Genomic DNA, 15,186 nt, shown 5'->3' with positions numbered 1-15,186 from the left:
CTAATATACTCTTTGTTGTTGTTGTTGTTGTTAAGTGCCATCGAGTCGGGTCCGACCCATAGCGACCCTGTACAGGGTTTCCGAGGGTGTAAATCTTTACGGGAGTAGAAAGCCTCATCTTTCTCCCGCGGAGCGACTGGTAGTTTCGAACCGCTGACCTTAAGGTTTGCAGCCCGATTCGTAACCACTACGCTACCAGAGCTCCTTATATCCCCAAATTTAAGAAACATATACTTGTATGCTATAACCCATTTTGAGAATGAACTGTTTTGATCTGTTTCTAAATTTTCAATCAAAACCCAAGCTCTCAAGCTACTCTTTCCTTTATCTAGGATCTTTCTTCAGGCACCATTACTATAAATTTTGCTCGTTCAGTCTTTCAGATCTTTAATCTTAACAGGATATTAAAGCTCAGTAGGATAAAAAGGTTTCCTATATAGGGCAAGATGGCTCTAGACAGAGTTTAGGGTACTAAGGATACTTTCCTGATATTTGAGCAACTAGTCTAATGAGTACTATATGACAGAACGATCTAGAGTCTAGGACATTCTTATGCCTTCAAGATGGGCTATTATTATGTTTTATGTTTAGAAGGACTGCTCAAGGGCAATCCAGGAAAAGTTCCCTGAAGTTAGCCTACTGGGTGAAGTTTCCAAGGACAACAAATCCTTATGGTTCCCTTTCCCCAGATATGAGAAAAAGTGAAAGAAAAAAAACAAAAAAAACAAAGATAGCTTTTCCTACCTCTCCTGAAAAATGGCCCCTTGGAGCAGAATAATACCATCTGCTTCCAAAAAATTCAATGGCTGCAGAAATTGTCCCTTCTTTGAGTCTCCTCCCCACTTCCCCCAAAAGGAAAAAGTGATTCTCAGTTCCTGGATATACGCACACAGTGCCCTCGCTGCCCCGTTCATAGAAGCACATATACCAACCAGGGCAGCCTAGGTAGTGGTAGGGCGCCTACCTGTGTAGCCAGCCAGAGCAGCAGCAGGAATGACAGGCTTGTCCTTGTTGAGGTCTGCACGGTCACGCACATAGTCCTTGAAGGTGCCCTTGGGCTTGTGGTTGGGCAGGGCAGGTGGATAGTCCTCTGAGTCGAAGCTGTCATAGGAGGGAACACGCTGCAGGCTGTTGAAAGATGACTGGCTGCCCCAGGACTGGGTGAGATGGTCACAACTATCGTAGCTCTCTATGCTCTCAAAGGAGTCCTGGCCCCCGAGTTTACCTAGAGGGAAAGGAGGAGGTAGGAAGAGGACAGGGGAGGAGGGGTTGGGAGAAACAACAGTGTAAAAAACCCTCTTATCCGAGGACAGATTGGTAATCAGATCCACAGTAAGGAAAAGAAGAAGGGAGGGAGCCAATGGAAATGAACTGCCAAGTATTTGCTCTATGGACAATGGCTGCCCTGGGTGACAATCTGTGTCACTATGTGCCTGGTTTTATAGTTCTTTCTGAGTACAGAGATTTGGAGTTGAATGCTGCTTGTATCTGTCAGAGACAGACAGCAATGTCAAGAATCTGTAAGCTGAGAAACACACGTTAATATAGCATTTCTGGACAATGTTTTACACCCAGTGAATAGCTGAAGAAATCAGAGCAGTGTCAGGCTGAATTTCCTCTTCCAACTCTAGCCAATGAGATGGCTTCAAAAGGCCCAATTTGGCAAAATGTTTTGGTCATACGAAAAAAATTCCATTAGACTAAGAGCAGATTGACCTTCCTTAACCTTAGAACTAAAGTGTTATTTTTCAGCATTTTTCCCAAATACTGAGATCCATGCCCTGCTTCTATGCCTTCTCAAGAAGAGAAAGAAGTTATGAGATGTGTTTTCCGGGAGAAATACTAGTGGCCTTTTAAATAGTCATCCTTATTCTTCACCCTGTCCAAGTATAATGCTGCACTTGAAAATAGACTTCTTTTGAGGAAAGGTGGGTGATAAAAAGCAAACAAGTTGAATAAAGGGTTAATGTACACAGTAATGTCAGACACCCTTAACTTTAAGAGTTTGCTTTAAGGCATTCTTAGCTGACCACAGTATCACGAAAGTTCATTAATTTTCCAAACCAGGTTAAAAACAGCTGCTGTGATTGCACAATAGCTCCTGGAGAAATTTCCATTGGCAAAACTGCCCATTAACAAAGTGGGCTAACACAAAATTCTTGAGGAAAATAAATGCATCCATGGTCTGAAAAGGTTCACAAGAATGTTTTCCATGTGCTACTTTTAGACACCTTTAAGGCAACCTAAGTTAAATCATGTGAATTGATGGAAACCTCAATCTGTCACACAAGTCAACAGGCCAAATGAAGTGGCCAAGTTTATATAGAAATATCTGTAAGCCAACTTCTCAATGGTTCATAGGTAGTTAATGTACCATAAATTTGAAATTCCAGAATAAGGCTGGCCTGGCCAACCTATACTGGTGTGCATCTATGGATTTTTTCCTACATAGTGATGAAGATGGGTTAAAACAATGCAAGTCAAACATGAACAGGGGTCCAAACCAAAACTAAGTATTTAGTAATTAGACAATGGCCCCTTAATAATTCTAAATAAAATGTAGTCCTTTAATTTTTTTAATCCATAGTTTTAGATTCTTGTGTTCTCTTGACCTCTTCCATCACTGATTATGGAATAAAGGTGGTTGTTTAAAAGCTTCCTTTCATTACCAGTCATCCCTCTGAATAAAGGTAATCTCCAGAAGCAAGAGCTTCACAGACTTATCACCCTGGCCTATCCAGTGCATAGTCTTGTTACTCTTTCTTGTTATTAGAAATGGAGAGATTGTCCTTTCTAGAAACTCACATTCAATGACTCAGAAAGCAGCTCACATGAACGTCACAGCCTCTTTTTAAAAGAATGGAAAATGTCACGACATCTCATAAAAAGGTGTTTGATCATACTAGCTATTAATCTTAACAGGCATTCAATTTCTCTCCGAAGTCCATACTCCAAAAGCCTAAGAGAGAGGATTTATTTTCAAGAAGAACATCATCCCAGGTCATTGGTATTTAGGCAGTTGTTATACTTGAGTCTCTCTGGAAAGACTCTATCTTTATGAGTTGTTTTTATATTCAGAAATATTGAAGATCAGAATTTTCACAAACAAGATTATTGAGCTTCCAAGGACTTTCTATAAGCAAGGACACTAAGCTTGGCTATAACTTCTCTTTGGCAATTTCTTAAACGTAAGCCAAATGCAACTCTGGTGAGAGTTGTCAGTTTAGAGCAGTAGGCTGCTTTTCTTTTAGCTCTGTGTCATAAGCCTGATGCTGAACTTTCATGGGTATTTTACCCAAGACTTGGCTGAAACAAACTGGACTAGAGACCTAATTATGCTACTGTGTCCATGTAGGGCAGCATATAGCCTCAAAGATGTCCAATAGCCGACTTTTCTGAGAAATGCCTTAGCAAGATCTTTCCAAAGCCATCTGGCTCTTCTGAGCAGAACTTCAGCACTTAAAAGCAATAGATGAGATAGTCCTACATCCACTCACTGAGCAGGATCAGCAGAAAGATAATACTTAGAGTTCAAATAAGTGGGACACAGACATATGTTGTGTACTATAATACACTATATGAATACTAAGGTTACTATTGTAATAATCAGTCAACAGTAATATTTTCAAGCGTGGAATATGAGATCCCTACCTAGAAAAGCAGCGACAGCAGAAATGGTGAAGAGGCGGTGACATGGAGAGACAGCAGCTGCGGGCTCTAGGCCCATGGACTGAGAAAGGCTGTGTGTGGGTAGGAGGCTGGCTTTCACTCTTTGGACATTTAAATGAATTCAGATTTTTTGTTTTATAAATGTACATCAAATATTCTTGCTTTGTTCATTTTGTGAAATATAAAGTATAAATGGGGAACCATAGTGAGGAAGTCATTGCAGGTAGGAGGAGATTGAAATCACTGAGATGAAACAAAGTGTATAATTTGTTGAATGTAAAGCTGATGATCTTGTCTGCAAACCTTCACTCAATTTACAATAAAGAGTTTTTTTAAAAAAGAAAATGATAAAGCTTTCAATCTAAACAAATCATAATAACACAGACTTAATCAGCCTGTGGAATACAGCCTGTTTGCAGACGTTCAAAAAGTAGCCCTGCACAAAACAGTTTTTCCTTGTGTGGCCTGAAACTTGGAATGAGGAAGAGAGCCAGAGAGAATTACCTCAATGTCCCTTTAGAAGGGTCACTGTTTGGTCTATGATCATTCATTGGGGTTGACAGCATGATAAGGACCAAAAAGAAGAAGCAAGGGAAAGTCAGGGAGACTTTCTTTTGCACAACTGCAAAGCCATGTACAATTGAAAGAACAATATGAGAGTGGATTTACCCAGCTACAAGAGGGCTGAGCCCAACCTCAGCAGCCCTAGTGGCACAGAAATTATGCATTCAGCTCTGAACCAAAGACTGGAGGTTCAAACTCACCCAGCAACCATGGGGTAAGAGCAGAAACCTGTCAATTTGTTCCCATGAAGATTATAGCCTAGAAAACCCTATGGGGCAATTTTACTTTGTCACATGAACTCCCTATGAATAAAAAACCCAACTCGACAGCACCCAATAACAAATATATCTGCAGCTATCTACCTGTATGGAGTCTTGATGTGGCACTATAGGATACACACTGGATCGTAAGGTCCATTTGAACCTCGAGGTCAGTGGTTCAAACTCACCAGCCATTCCTTGAAAACTCTATACAGGGTCACTATGTCAGAACTGACCCAATGGCACTTAACAACAACAACATCTATCTGTATATGGAGACCTGGTGGCGCTGTATGGTAGGCACTGAGCTGCTAACCACAAAGTCAGCAGTTCAAACCCATCAGCTATTCCACACGAAAAAGATGAGGTGATCTATTCCTATAACGATTTACAGTGGAGAGAGAGAGGGACCAACTACCTACCACCAATAAAGAAGATCCAGGAGTAAAGTGAATCCTTTGAGCCCGGGAGTCCCCTGCACTACAAAGCTCTTGTTATTGGTGTTAAGCGCCATCCAGTCGGTTCCAACTCATAGTGACCCTGTCTAGAGTTTCCTATGACAGGGTCATGAGGAGCAGCTGTGGGTTTGAACTGCCGACCTTGCAGTTCAAATTGACCTTGGAGTGCAGTGTATTATCCTGCAGAGCCACCCTAGGATTCTGTGAAGGTCCTAGATCCGGGGAAAGACTGATCCCGAGACACATGGAGATCTCTAAGGAAAGCTGCTGAAAGACGACAAAGACTTTTCTCTAGAACTGGAACCCTGAAATCAGACTTCTAGCTTCATAAACCGTGAAAAGAGGCCTGATGAGGCACTGTAGAATAAGTGCGTAACCTTAACCACTCAACAAAGTTTGCGGTTCAAGCTCACCAGCCACTCCTCGGAAACGCTACAGTGTCGCTATGAGTTGGAACTGACTCGATGGCACTTGACGACGACAACAATAAACTGTGAGAGAATAAATCTCTGCTTTCTAAAGTCAAAAAAAAAAAATTACAATCTTGTAAAATCTACGTAGGTTTGCTATGAAAGTTAGAATCTAATTCATGGCAGTGGGTTTGGGATATGTTGTTGTTAAGTGCCCTGGAGTCAGTGCTGACTCATAAAGACCCTATATAGGTTTTCCAAGGAGCTGCTGAACACCTTGCAATTCGAACAAAATTTGCAGTCCAGTGTTTATCCTACAGCACCACAAGAAAGTCTTTTTAATGCTATGACCTTCCTGAAAAATAAGAATACACAGGTATCCATTTAAATATATATATACCCAAATATTTTTAAAAGAGTGACAGAAAGGGGAAGGTAAAACTGGTACCACCCATGCCCTTCTGTCTGAGACCTAAACACTCTGGGGCTCTGAGAGGGAAGATAACAAGTTCTGATTTTGCTGGGGACTTTCCCTAGGCAAGGGACTACTGGGAGGAAGTGTGAGCCTGAACACTTCAAAAGGTGAACAAGTGTATGGCCCATAATACTTGAGGCTGGGAAGGTGTAGCGATAATTGTTCCAAGTAAAGATGCCTTTTGGTACTTCTCTAAAAGCCTCAGAAGAGAGATCATGGTCAGTCTTGGAGTAGTAGAAGTCATTAACAGGTCAACCTATGCCTGCCTGGTGTTCTATTACTAAGAACTTCCTAGTGACACTTTAATCAGCTTTCTTCTGTTTCTGTTCCCAGTTAGTCCATGGAAAAGTCATCTTCCTCAACTTTCTAGAAACCAGCTAGTACTTCCTGAATGGATAAATCCCTCCTGTGATGAACTACAGTTTTCTCAAAAAAAAAACAAAACAAAAAACGATATGACCGCTTTCCTAAGTGTACTGCATGCCTCAGTGCTTATGGTCTAATTTTAAAATTGGGTGTATTTTGTTTACCTTTTTTGCTTTACATCAGCCAGATGTATTTTGCAACATTTCATTTGCCATCAGCAAACATTCTATCATTATCATCAGTTATGTCAAAAAGAGAACCTTCTTTTAGAATTTCTGCTCCCTGGTTCTTTGGCTAAATACTTGGACCACAGTGCACGTGACTGGTTCCAAATAAATTACTATTGGCTAACCATCTTGCATCTTCCCAAACTAAAGAAGTCACAGAAGTCTATAGCTCCCAGGATGAGCAGCAGAGGTACTGCCAGGCACCAAAGCAGAACCTGCAGATGCTCTGGGAAGAACACTGAAGATAGGCAAAGTTTAATGATGCTCCCAGAGACCACCCATACCATTTTTATTTAATTATGTCTTCATCGAGCAAAACTCTCTCAAAGAAAATAAAACATACCTTATAGCCCACTATATTCAACTACAGTTACTACAGAGTAAAGAAACCTGCTGTTTTATCCCTGCCAAATTTCATTTCACATGAGCCCATGGTTTTTGTCCATTATTATGGTCTTGGCTACAATTCCATGATGGAAAGTTCTTAATATGCACATGTCTCTAAGATGAAAATGCTGAAACTGAGTCACATACATAATCAGTAAGTGAGAAAATTCACAAAGTTAGGCAATTCTTGGAAACTCAAAAGAGTTTTTAGAGATTAAATCTGACTTACCACGACTGGTTCTCCCCATGCACATGTTGTCTGGGGTTACAACTTCTTGTTTGATGGCGAAATAATCAGTCTGCAAGGTGTCTGTCTGGAGAGGGTCCCGGAGAATGACTGAGGGGTAGTCATTTTCATACTTGAGAGAGAGGAGCTCCTCAGAACTGATGGGATGAAGTGTCTGATAGGATTCTGTGATGAAGCTAGGCTCAGAGAATTCTGATGGAGGAACGCATTGGGCATGCTCGATACCATAACCTGCAAAAAGAGAGGGTTTGCAGCTGGAGAGAGCGATTTCTACCTAAAACCAGCAGTGGAACATGTGGAACAAACGGGCTACCTTAAAGAATAACAGGAAAATATTTACGTGAGAAGGGGATAGGTTGCTAACCTTGCTCTACTACTACATAGTAGCCAATATTGCTGTAGAGTTAAAAATCACAATAAAATAATAAAATAAAACAATTTTTTAAGTCCCCTTTCTAAGCCATCAGATAAAAACTTTTCTACACTTAATCTCTTCCTCTGACCACATCTCCAAAATGCATTTGTTGTTGTTATTGTTGTTAGCTAGTGTTGAGTTGACCTCCAAATCATGGTTTGTTCATACACAAAGGAACTATAAGACTTCCACTGGTGGAAACACATCTACAGGTGTTTCTCTTTCCAATGTGCCTTGGGTATCTCACACTACAAAGTCAAAGGCTCACTTTCTTTAACAAAATTGGAAGTTGTCTGGCACACTCTTGATGGCTTTTCAAAGGAGCTATTGTCAAGAAAACCCTATGGGGCAATTCTACTCTGTCACCTGGGTTAGATATGGATCCTAACAGACACGACAGCAACAGGTACTATCATCCACACAATTTACAAAAAAAAGGAAAGACCAAGGGTCAAGATCAAATCCCTAACCCAATCCTCTAATGGCCACCTTCATGCACAGGATCAAGTAAGATGAAAAGTTTAGTAGCAAAATGCTATGTTCTCTGTAGCAGATGTACTATGTATGACATATGGAAGATATCTTAGAGCTTTATTGTTGTGGTGTGCTGTTGAGTCAATTCCAACTCAGAGCAACACCATGTGACAGAACAGAACTGATCCACAGAGTTTTCTTGGCTGAACTGTACTCTTTATAGAGGCAGATTGCCAGGTCTTTCTCCTTTGGAACAACTGCATGAGTTTGTGGTTAGTAGCAAAGGGCTTACCCATTGTGCCACCAGAGCTCCTTAACCAAGAGCTAGCATGTAGAAACTTGCAGGTTAATACAACATGTACATGGTTGAAACCTTGTGCCTTTGTAGTAAGTAACAGAATCTATAACAAAGAGGATTCTCTATTTGAGCGATTATTATTTTCTATGGAATTATCATGAAGGAGTCTGAGATCAGTTGGAACAGGGCCCCCTTCACAGGTCCACAGGTCCCCATTATCATGAGTAAGGTCAGGAAAGAGGAGTGGAAGATGAACTTACTAATAAAGTAATCCGAGGTATAGCGGGACTCTGGATATGTGGGGTTCACTCCATTAACCTGATATGGCTTCACATCCTCTGCAACAGACAGGGCAGGGAATGAAACAAAAAAAGTCAACACACAAGTAATACTTGGCTTACAAGAATCTCAGATGTGAGGAGTGCAGCGATCTCAGCTTCTCTTCTAAGAAAGAAGGCTACATGCTCTTGGTGAGTCTGTCCTGACTGACACCTTGTCTAAGGGTGAGATCACAAAAAGTATGGCTAAGCATATGGTCTTGTTATTGTTGCTGTTAAGTGCCATTGAGTCAGTTCCAACTCGCAGTGTCCCTGTAAAGGGTTTCTGAGGAATAGCTAGTGAGTTTGAACCACTGACCTTGCAGTTTAAACTGACCTTGCAGGTCAATGCTTATCCTACAGCGCCACACCAGGACTCCATGGTCTTAGTAGATACAAAATGGGATTTCGTGTCTTGGAGAAGAGGATCAGTGAGTGATTTCTAAGCCCTGGGAAGGCATTCAACTCCTCCTTCTAGGTGAATCTGTGCTGCAAGTATGTGAACCACATCACAATCAAAGGTTGGACGGTATCTTGAGTATAACCAAGATCACTCCCCAATCTTCAACTCATCAATTCCAAAAACTTTTCAGAAATATATTGTAGTCTTTAGACAGATGTCTTTAGACATCCTTTTCTTCTAACAAATGTTGGTTTATTGTGTTTTTTAAATTGCACTCAGATTTCAAGTTCAGGCTCAGACAAGAAGCAGGACACTGGGTAGGTGACTCCATTTGATGAAATATGACTGCCAGGTACAGGGAGGAAAAGCAATGTAACTAAATTGCTGCCCAGGTACCAGCTTCCCTGGAAATTAAATGTCCGTGCTGGCTCACTAGGATGGAAAGACTCTTCACTGAGCTATAGAAACCTTTCAGTATGCTCTGATTAGTCTGTAATCAAATGGTGTGCCCTCTGATTCCCGTATGGAGTAGCCTGATTGTATTTTATTATATGAATCATACATAAAAAAATAATGTTGGTTTGGGCTTTTTCCCCCAGGTATTTGATAGCTTGTTGGGAGCACAGACTGCAAAGAAAACAAGTTGATGCTTGTACAGAAAAACAGTTTCCAGTTGAGATAAAATGATTAAATTTTGCTTTAACAGCTTATCAGATTGAAACATCCCCTGTACCTTTGGCCTTCCACCCCACCCCAAGCAGCTATGTTCTTTTAGTGCTCGCTGTTCTAGCTCAGTTTCAGAACAAAAGCCATAACCTAAGTGCAAACACATTGCTCAGTCTTTGAAAGATCTGAAGAGACAGGGTTGATTCTTTCTCTTTCTCGCTTAATAGAAGACTAGGGTGGGGGGAAGAATAGGACTTTTGCTGTCAAACCTCAGTTCACCTCAAAATTATTCCTTTGTAGTCAGGTAGGCTAAGCTGCACTTACGGATCCAAAGGCATCCTAGGGGTCCATACTATTTTACAAGGAACACAGGGCAGGAAGCAGTAAAAAAGAAGCCCAAAGTTTAAGGAAATGAGTGATCTTGAGGAAATCACCTAACCTGAGCCTCATTTTACAGATGAGGACAATTAGAGAACTTGCCCTTCCTAACACAAAGGTTGTTTTGAGAATTAAAAGAGAAAATGTATTTTCAAACACTTGGGAAATAAGGACATGTTAAGGAGGTACTGATTAGAGATTTAATTTTTCTTGGCTCCACAATCAGCACTCTTAGAAGCAGCAGTCAAGATATCAAAAGATGTATTAGGCAAATCTGCAGCAAAAGACCTACTATTAAAGGGTTAAAGAGCAAAGATGTCACTTTAAGAACTAAGGTGTGTCTAACCCAATCCATAATATTTTTAATTGTCTCATATGCATATGAAAGTTGGACAATGAATAAAGGAAGAGCAAGATCATAGAATAATCAATGTATTGAATTACGGTGTTGGCAAAGAAAATTAAAAGCATCATGACTGCTAGAAGAGCAAATCTATCTTAGAAGTACAGACAGAATGCTCCTGAGAAGCAAAAATGGTGAAACTTCATCTCTTGTACTTTGGACATTTTGTCAGAAAGGCCCGGTCCCTCCAGAAGGATATTGAGGAAGACCCTCAATTCAATGGATTGACACAGTGGCAGCAACAATGGGCTCAAACATAACAACAATCAGGATGGTGCAGGACTGGGTAGTATTTTGCTCTGTTGTATACAGGGTTGCTGCTATGTGTTGGAACTGACTCAAAGGCACCTAACAATAGCAATATGATTAGAGACAGACTTCAGCACTCCAGAATACATGGGAGCTCCATTTTGACAGAGGGGCAAACAGGACATTAGCAGAATATATTTGAATTACGTAGCCTAGTGGAATCTGCTGCTGTGTTTATAAATCAACTGTTAGATCAGAGAGCTTATAAGTGTGCTGTGTCTCTTCCCTCTAGAAACAGGCGCTGGTGTCAACATTAGTGAATGGATGTAGGTGCAGTTCCATAGAGAACATGTCAGGGCTTTGGGGAGTCTACACAGCAGCTCATCCACCAGTTCTTTACAACCATAATCACAAACAGCTTTACCTAGGCCTTCTTTGTGTTTATTTGCTTATTTTTGCACAGAAGCAGAAGAGAAGGAACACAGATAACACTCCAGTGCCCAGACGAATCTAATTTGGGTCCCTCTTGAGCACTGCAGAGTGGAAAATATCTTAAACAAAAGAAGGTATTATATGGAATAAAAGTGCTAATCCTGAGCTTTGCTCCCTTCCCCCAGTGTCTGGGCCAAGGGCTGGAGCTGGTGACCACAGGGAAGGGGTGGGCCTGGGTGAGAGAGGGCAGCAGGCTTCTAGGCTTACAGTCAGCTGGAGGGCACTGCTGACTGCTGGTAACTACAATTTATTTTAAGAAGAAATTCAGAAAAAATAAGAGCAAAAACACCCAAGTTTGCCGCCTGCTGCTGTTTCTGTCTTCAGCCAGGGTTGTGGTACATGAGTCACTTGGTTCAAAAAGGTTGGAAGAGGCTGGTAGAGGAGTCCATGTCATTGCAAGGTTGCAACACGGTGTCCTGACATAACCCCATCATTTCTGCTACAGATGTAAATGGGGCACTGGATTCCTGCACTTCCAAACCAGTGAGTGGGTTATGAAGCCTGTCTTATCTGTAAGCTTGGAGAGGCTGAGCCTTCTTGTAGATATGGCCAGATGTGATACTACAGATTAAATACAGTGTATGTACTAAGACTGTCAGAGAAGCAAGTCATCTTAGGGGTTTGGTTATGGGTACCGCTGTTCAAGCAGTGCATGGGTCTGAAATAAGGACTGGGACCATAACACTTTGTGTACCAAGAAGGTTCAGGAGTCCAATCTTGCTAAAGATTTAAAATCACAGTATGGTCCTTGTGGTGTAGTCAATTATCTAATGTCTCTTACAGCCACTGTCTGTAACCCCCACTAAATAACATTTCTGCCCTGTTGTGTCTGGACAAGAGAAGGTGGGAGTCGATGACATGCTTCAAGTATGATATTAGCAGAGTTAACTGCAATTGTAAAAACCTGAAACTCTAGAAGGGGCATTAAATGAATCATTTCAGGAGGAAACTCTCTACCTTCAAAGAAGAGTCAAGAGTGGAGCACATCCTTTGGACCCTAAGCCATCTGTGCACTAAACCTCCTTGGCCCAGGGACAGAGAGCTGTGACACTGGAGGAGTGTCAGAGGAGCAGCAGCAGCAGAACCAAGAACCAGAGCACGAGACAGAGAAGTGGGCCTCCCAGCTCATGGAGCAAATAAAGCTGAGTGACTTTGGGAAGCTTGATTTTAGAGTGGGATGCCTACAGCGGGGGAAGCTGAGTGGCTTCCGATTGAGGCTTATGATAGAGTGCTGTGTCCTGTAGGCATTTATCATGAGTATTTTGTGATCCTGTACTACAACCTGTTAATTTCCCTAACAAACCCCATAACTGTGAATATTGTCTCTGAGTTCTGTGTGGCCGGTGCAATGGATTATTAAACCCAGATGAAAAGTAGACAGTGCTGTGGGAACGATGGTTGATGCCACAGTTTTAAAACCCTGAACCACCAGCACAAAGCAGAAAACGAAACTAACATTTCTTGAGCACATACTATATGCCAGGCACTGTATTAAGTACTTTTCCGTACGGTGGGAAAGGACAACCCAGATTATGACATCAATGTCCCACTACTGGTACGTTCACCAACCTACTTTAACAGTCATCCAACTTACCCACCCCCACCTCACCTTGTTCGCACACATTTACCTTTCTGGAGGATTTCTAGATGTTCCCATAAGATGTCCCCAACAAAGTCTGGGGCCAGCTCAAGAAAGCAGTCTTTCCCCAGGGCACAGAGAGCTGCTCCATTCATACAGAACTTCTGAAAGTCCACACCCTTCAGGCTGAACTCATTCACAGCCCACATTACCCAGTCTCCAACATGGGTTTCTGTCCACTGCCGGGGGTCTGTGGGGAGAGATCAAATGAAGATTCAGCAGTCAGTTCTGAACTCTTGTGTAAGCAGACCCAATGAAGCCTGAGCATAGCCGAGGATGGGATCCTGCTCATAGAAATTAGGAAACACCAGTGTGGCCATAAATGCCACTGGACACTTTCCATAACCTGCTTACCCTATTTTGCCAGCTAAGAGCGCACTATTTCGAACCAAAAAAGTAACACACAAGTACTCTGTATCCTCCTCCATTCAGATTCCCATGAATAGTCTCTCTCTCAGATTTATTCCCATTAGGCTTACATAGACTTTTAAAGCCTTGGACAGGGAAACAAATGATTTTTCTAATAGCTCTAATAACAAAGGAAAGTGTGTTCGAGAGATTTCACCCTGCATTCCCTGCTCTTAACTATTATACTTAAGACAATTATTCTTAATTACTCTTATTTTAGCCACTCGTGTTTAGTAATAACCCTAGCAATTAGTAATCTTAAGTCATTCAAATAATGTAATAATAATGTTATTAGATGCCTGTATTATTCCAGACACCCTGCAATGTATATAAAAACTGCAGGTCCTGATTGGAGTAGCACTGTGGAATAATGGACAGTCTGCATGCATAGTCACAGATTTCACATGGCTTCAACAACCCATGACACATAAAGAGTTTGGCATGGTAGCAGGTTGTGATACCCACATCACACCTGCCCCCCAAGTTATCCCCTTCAATCTGGCAGACTGCTGTAGGAGATATGACAGATTCCAGTGGTCAAAATTCACTCTATTATTTCTTGTGATCCTCAAAGGATATTTGCTATTGCTGTCAGCTGAGGTTTGCGGTCAAGTAGTATACATGGAAAAATATGTACAGACACACTCACAGTATCTCACTAAGGTTTTGTTCCGACCAGGCTGTAAACTCCCCATCTAGCTGTAGAACTGGCCAGATCTGAAGGCAGTATTACTCCCACTTAATAGATAACTGCTCTTTTTCGTTCCGAAAGTGTTCCTTGGTGGTAAAGTATCTGCTAGTCATTTCTCCTTTCTGACAATTCTAGTTTCCTTACATTCCTGAGTAAAGTCTTGCAGATACAAACACACAAACAAAAACCAGAGAATATGGACTAGAAAAGAAACATCAATACATTTCATGAAATGTTAAGTCACTGGAATAAATTCAAGTTCTGGGAGCCCAAATTGATGCTTAGGCAGTGTCCCCTAAACTTATTTCTCAAACTTGGAATTACTTAAGGAGCTTGAAAAGAAAGCTACCCACAGGCCACCGGAGTTGTGTTTTAATGGATTAGGGATTGGGTTAGGTTATGAAATTTTTAAAGACCACGATGTGATTCGAATGTGCAGACAAGTTGGGAACCAAGATGGCACTGATCAGCAAAGGACATGGAGGAGAATTGGCATGTATTTCTATGACTGTTCTCACAGATGCCTACAACAATCTGTAACTACTGACTGAAGTGTGACAGCTAATGATGACTACCTAAACTCTGGGTGAGAAGACAGACTTTCCCCTAGGGTCTGACTGCAGCCTCTCTGTTTCCAACTACGAAAGCATACCTTTTGGAATTCCCAGTCTTTGTTGCTCTTTAGTGAAACCATTAAAAGTAGCTTTCAATGCTTGAGACATCATTTCTTTGCTGCTTGGAGTTAACAGTGGGACATCTGCACATTCCATATCTATAAGAAAAACAGAAAATGAATAACAAAGAGTAAGTAAGTAATTAACTACTCATCAAACACAATAGGTAATGGAAGGGTTGAAGAAGGCAAACTGAGAAACAACCATGCTAACCACCTCACCAAAGCAGATAAATTTTGAAGAACAGGATTTCCACAATGTACTAGGGCCCTGAAAAAAGCCCTGCCTCTTTCCTACAATGCCCAACATCAACGCCAAATGAAATATACTTTCTTTTTTTTATAGCTTGGCTTGTTTACCCACAGCCCCTGCTTATTTTTCACACTCAGAGTGTCCGTGTTACTAGGTACTTCCAATTATCTATAAAAAGGAAATGTCAATGTACATGAATTCAACAAATAAATATTTAGTACTTGTTATATACAAGAAATGAGCGGAACAGTGTGAACAAGACAGAAATGATCCCTACATCATAGAGCTGGGTATCTTATTCTTGCAGGGGATTCTAGTCATTAAACAACTATCTTTATACTTAACCAGTCATACAATTTCAGTA

General features: G+C 41.3%; 1 protein-coding gene across 2 annotated transcripts in view; it reads right to left on the bottom strand.

The window, feature by feature from the left end:
- The window catches only part of ETS1 (v-ets avian erythroblastosis virus E26 oncogene homolog 1), a 79,156-nt gene that overhangs the window by 22,441 nt on the left and 41,529 nt on the right, over positions 1–15,186 (bottom strand). The window contains exons 2-6 of one of the 2 annotated variants that reach the window (XM_006873081.1): positions 14,549–14,668; positions 12,787–12,987; positions 8,511–8,588; positions 7,046–7,294; positions 965–1,225 (exon numbers count right to left, since the gene is read on the bottom strand). In XM_006873081.1, coding sequence (XP_006873143.1) covers positions 965–1,225; positions 7,046–7,294; positions 8,511–8,588; positions 12,787–12,987; positions 14,549–14,668 — 909 coding nt within the window. The remainder of the gene's footprint in view (positions 1–964; positions 1,226–7,045; positions 7,295–8,510; positions 8,589–12,786; positions 12,988–14,548; positions 14,669–15,186) is intronic. The other variant, XM_006873082.1, reaches the window with a different exon arrangement.

This window comes from Chrysochloris asiatica, unplaced genomic scaffold (assembly GCF_000296735.1).
Source record: "Chrysochloris asiatica unplaced genomic scaffold, ChrAsi1.0 scaffold00222, whole genome shotgun sequence".
In the NCBI taxonomy this organism is placed as follows: Eukaryota; Metazoa; Chordata; class Mammalia; order Afrosoricida; family Chrysochloridae; genus Chrysochloris; species Chrysochloris asiatica.
Note: the sequence above shows the minus strand (reverse complement) of the source record. Positions and strands in the feature narration are given on the sequence as shown.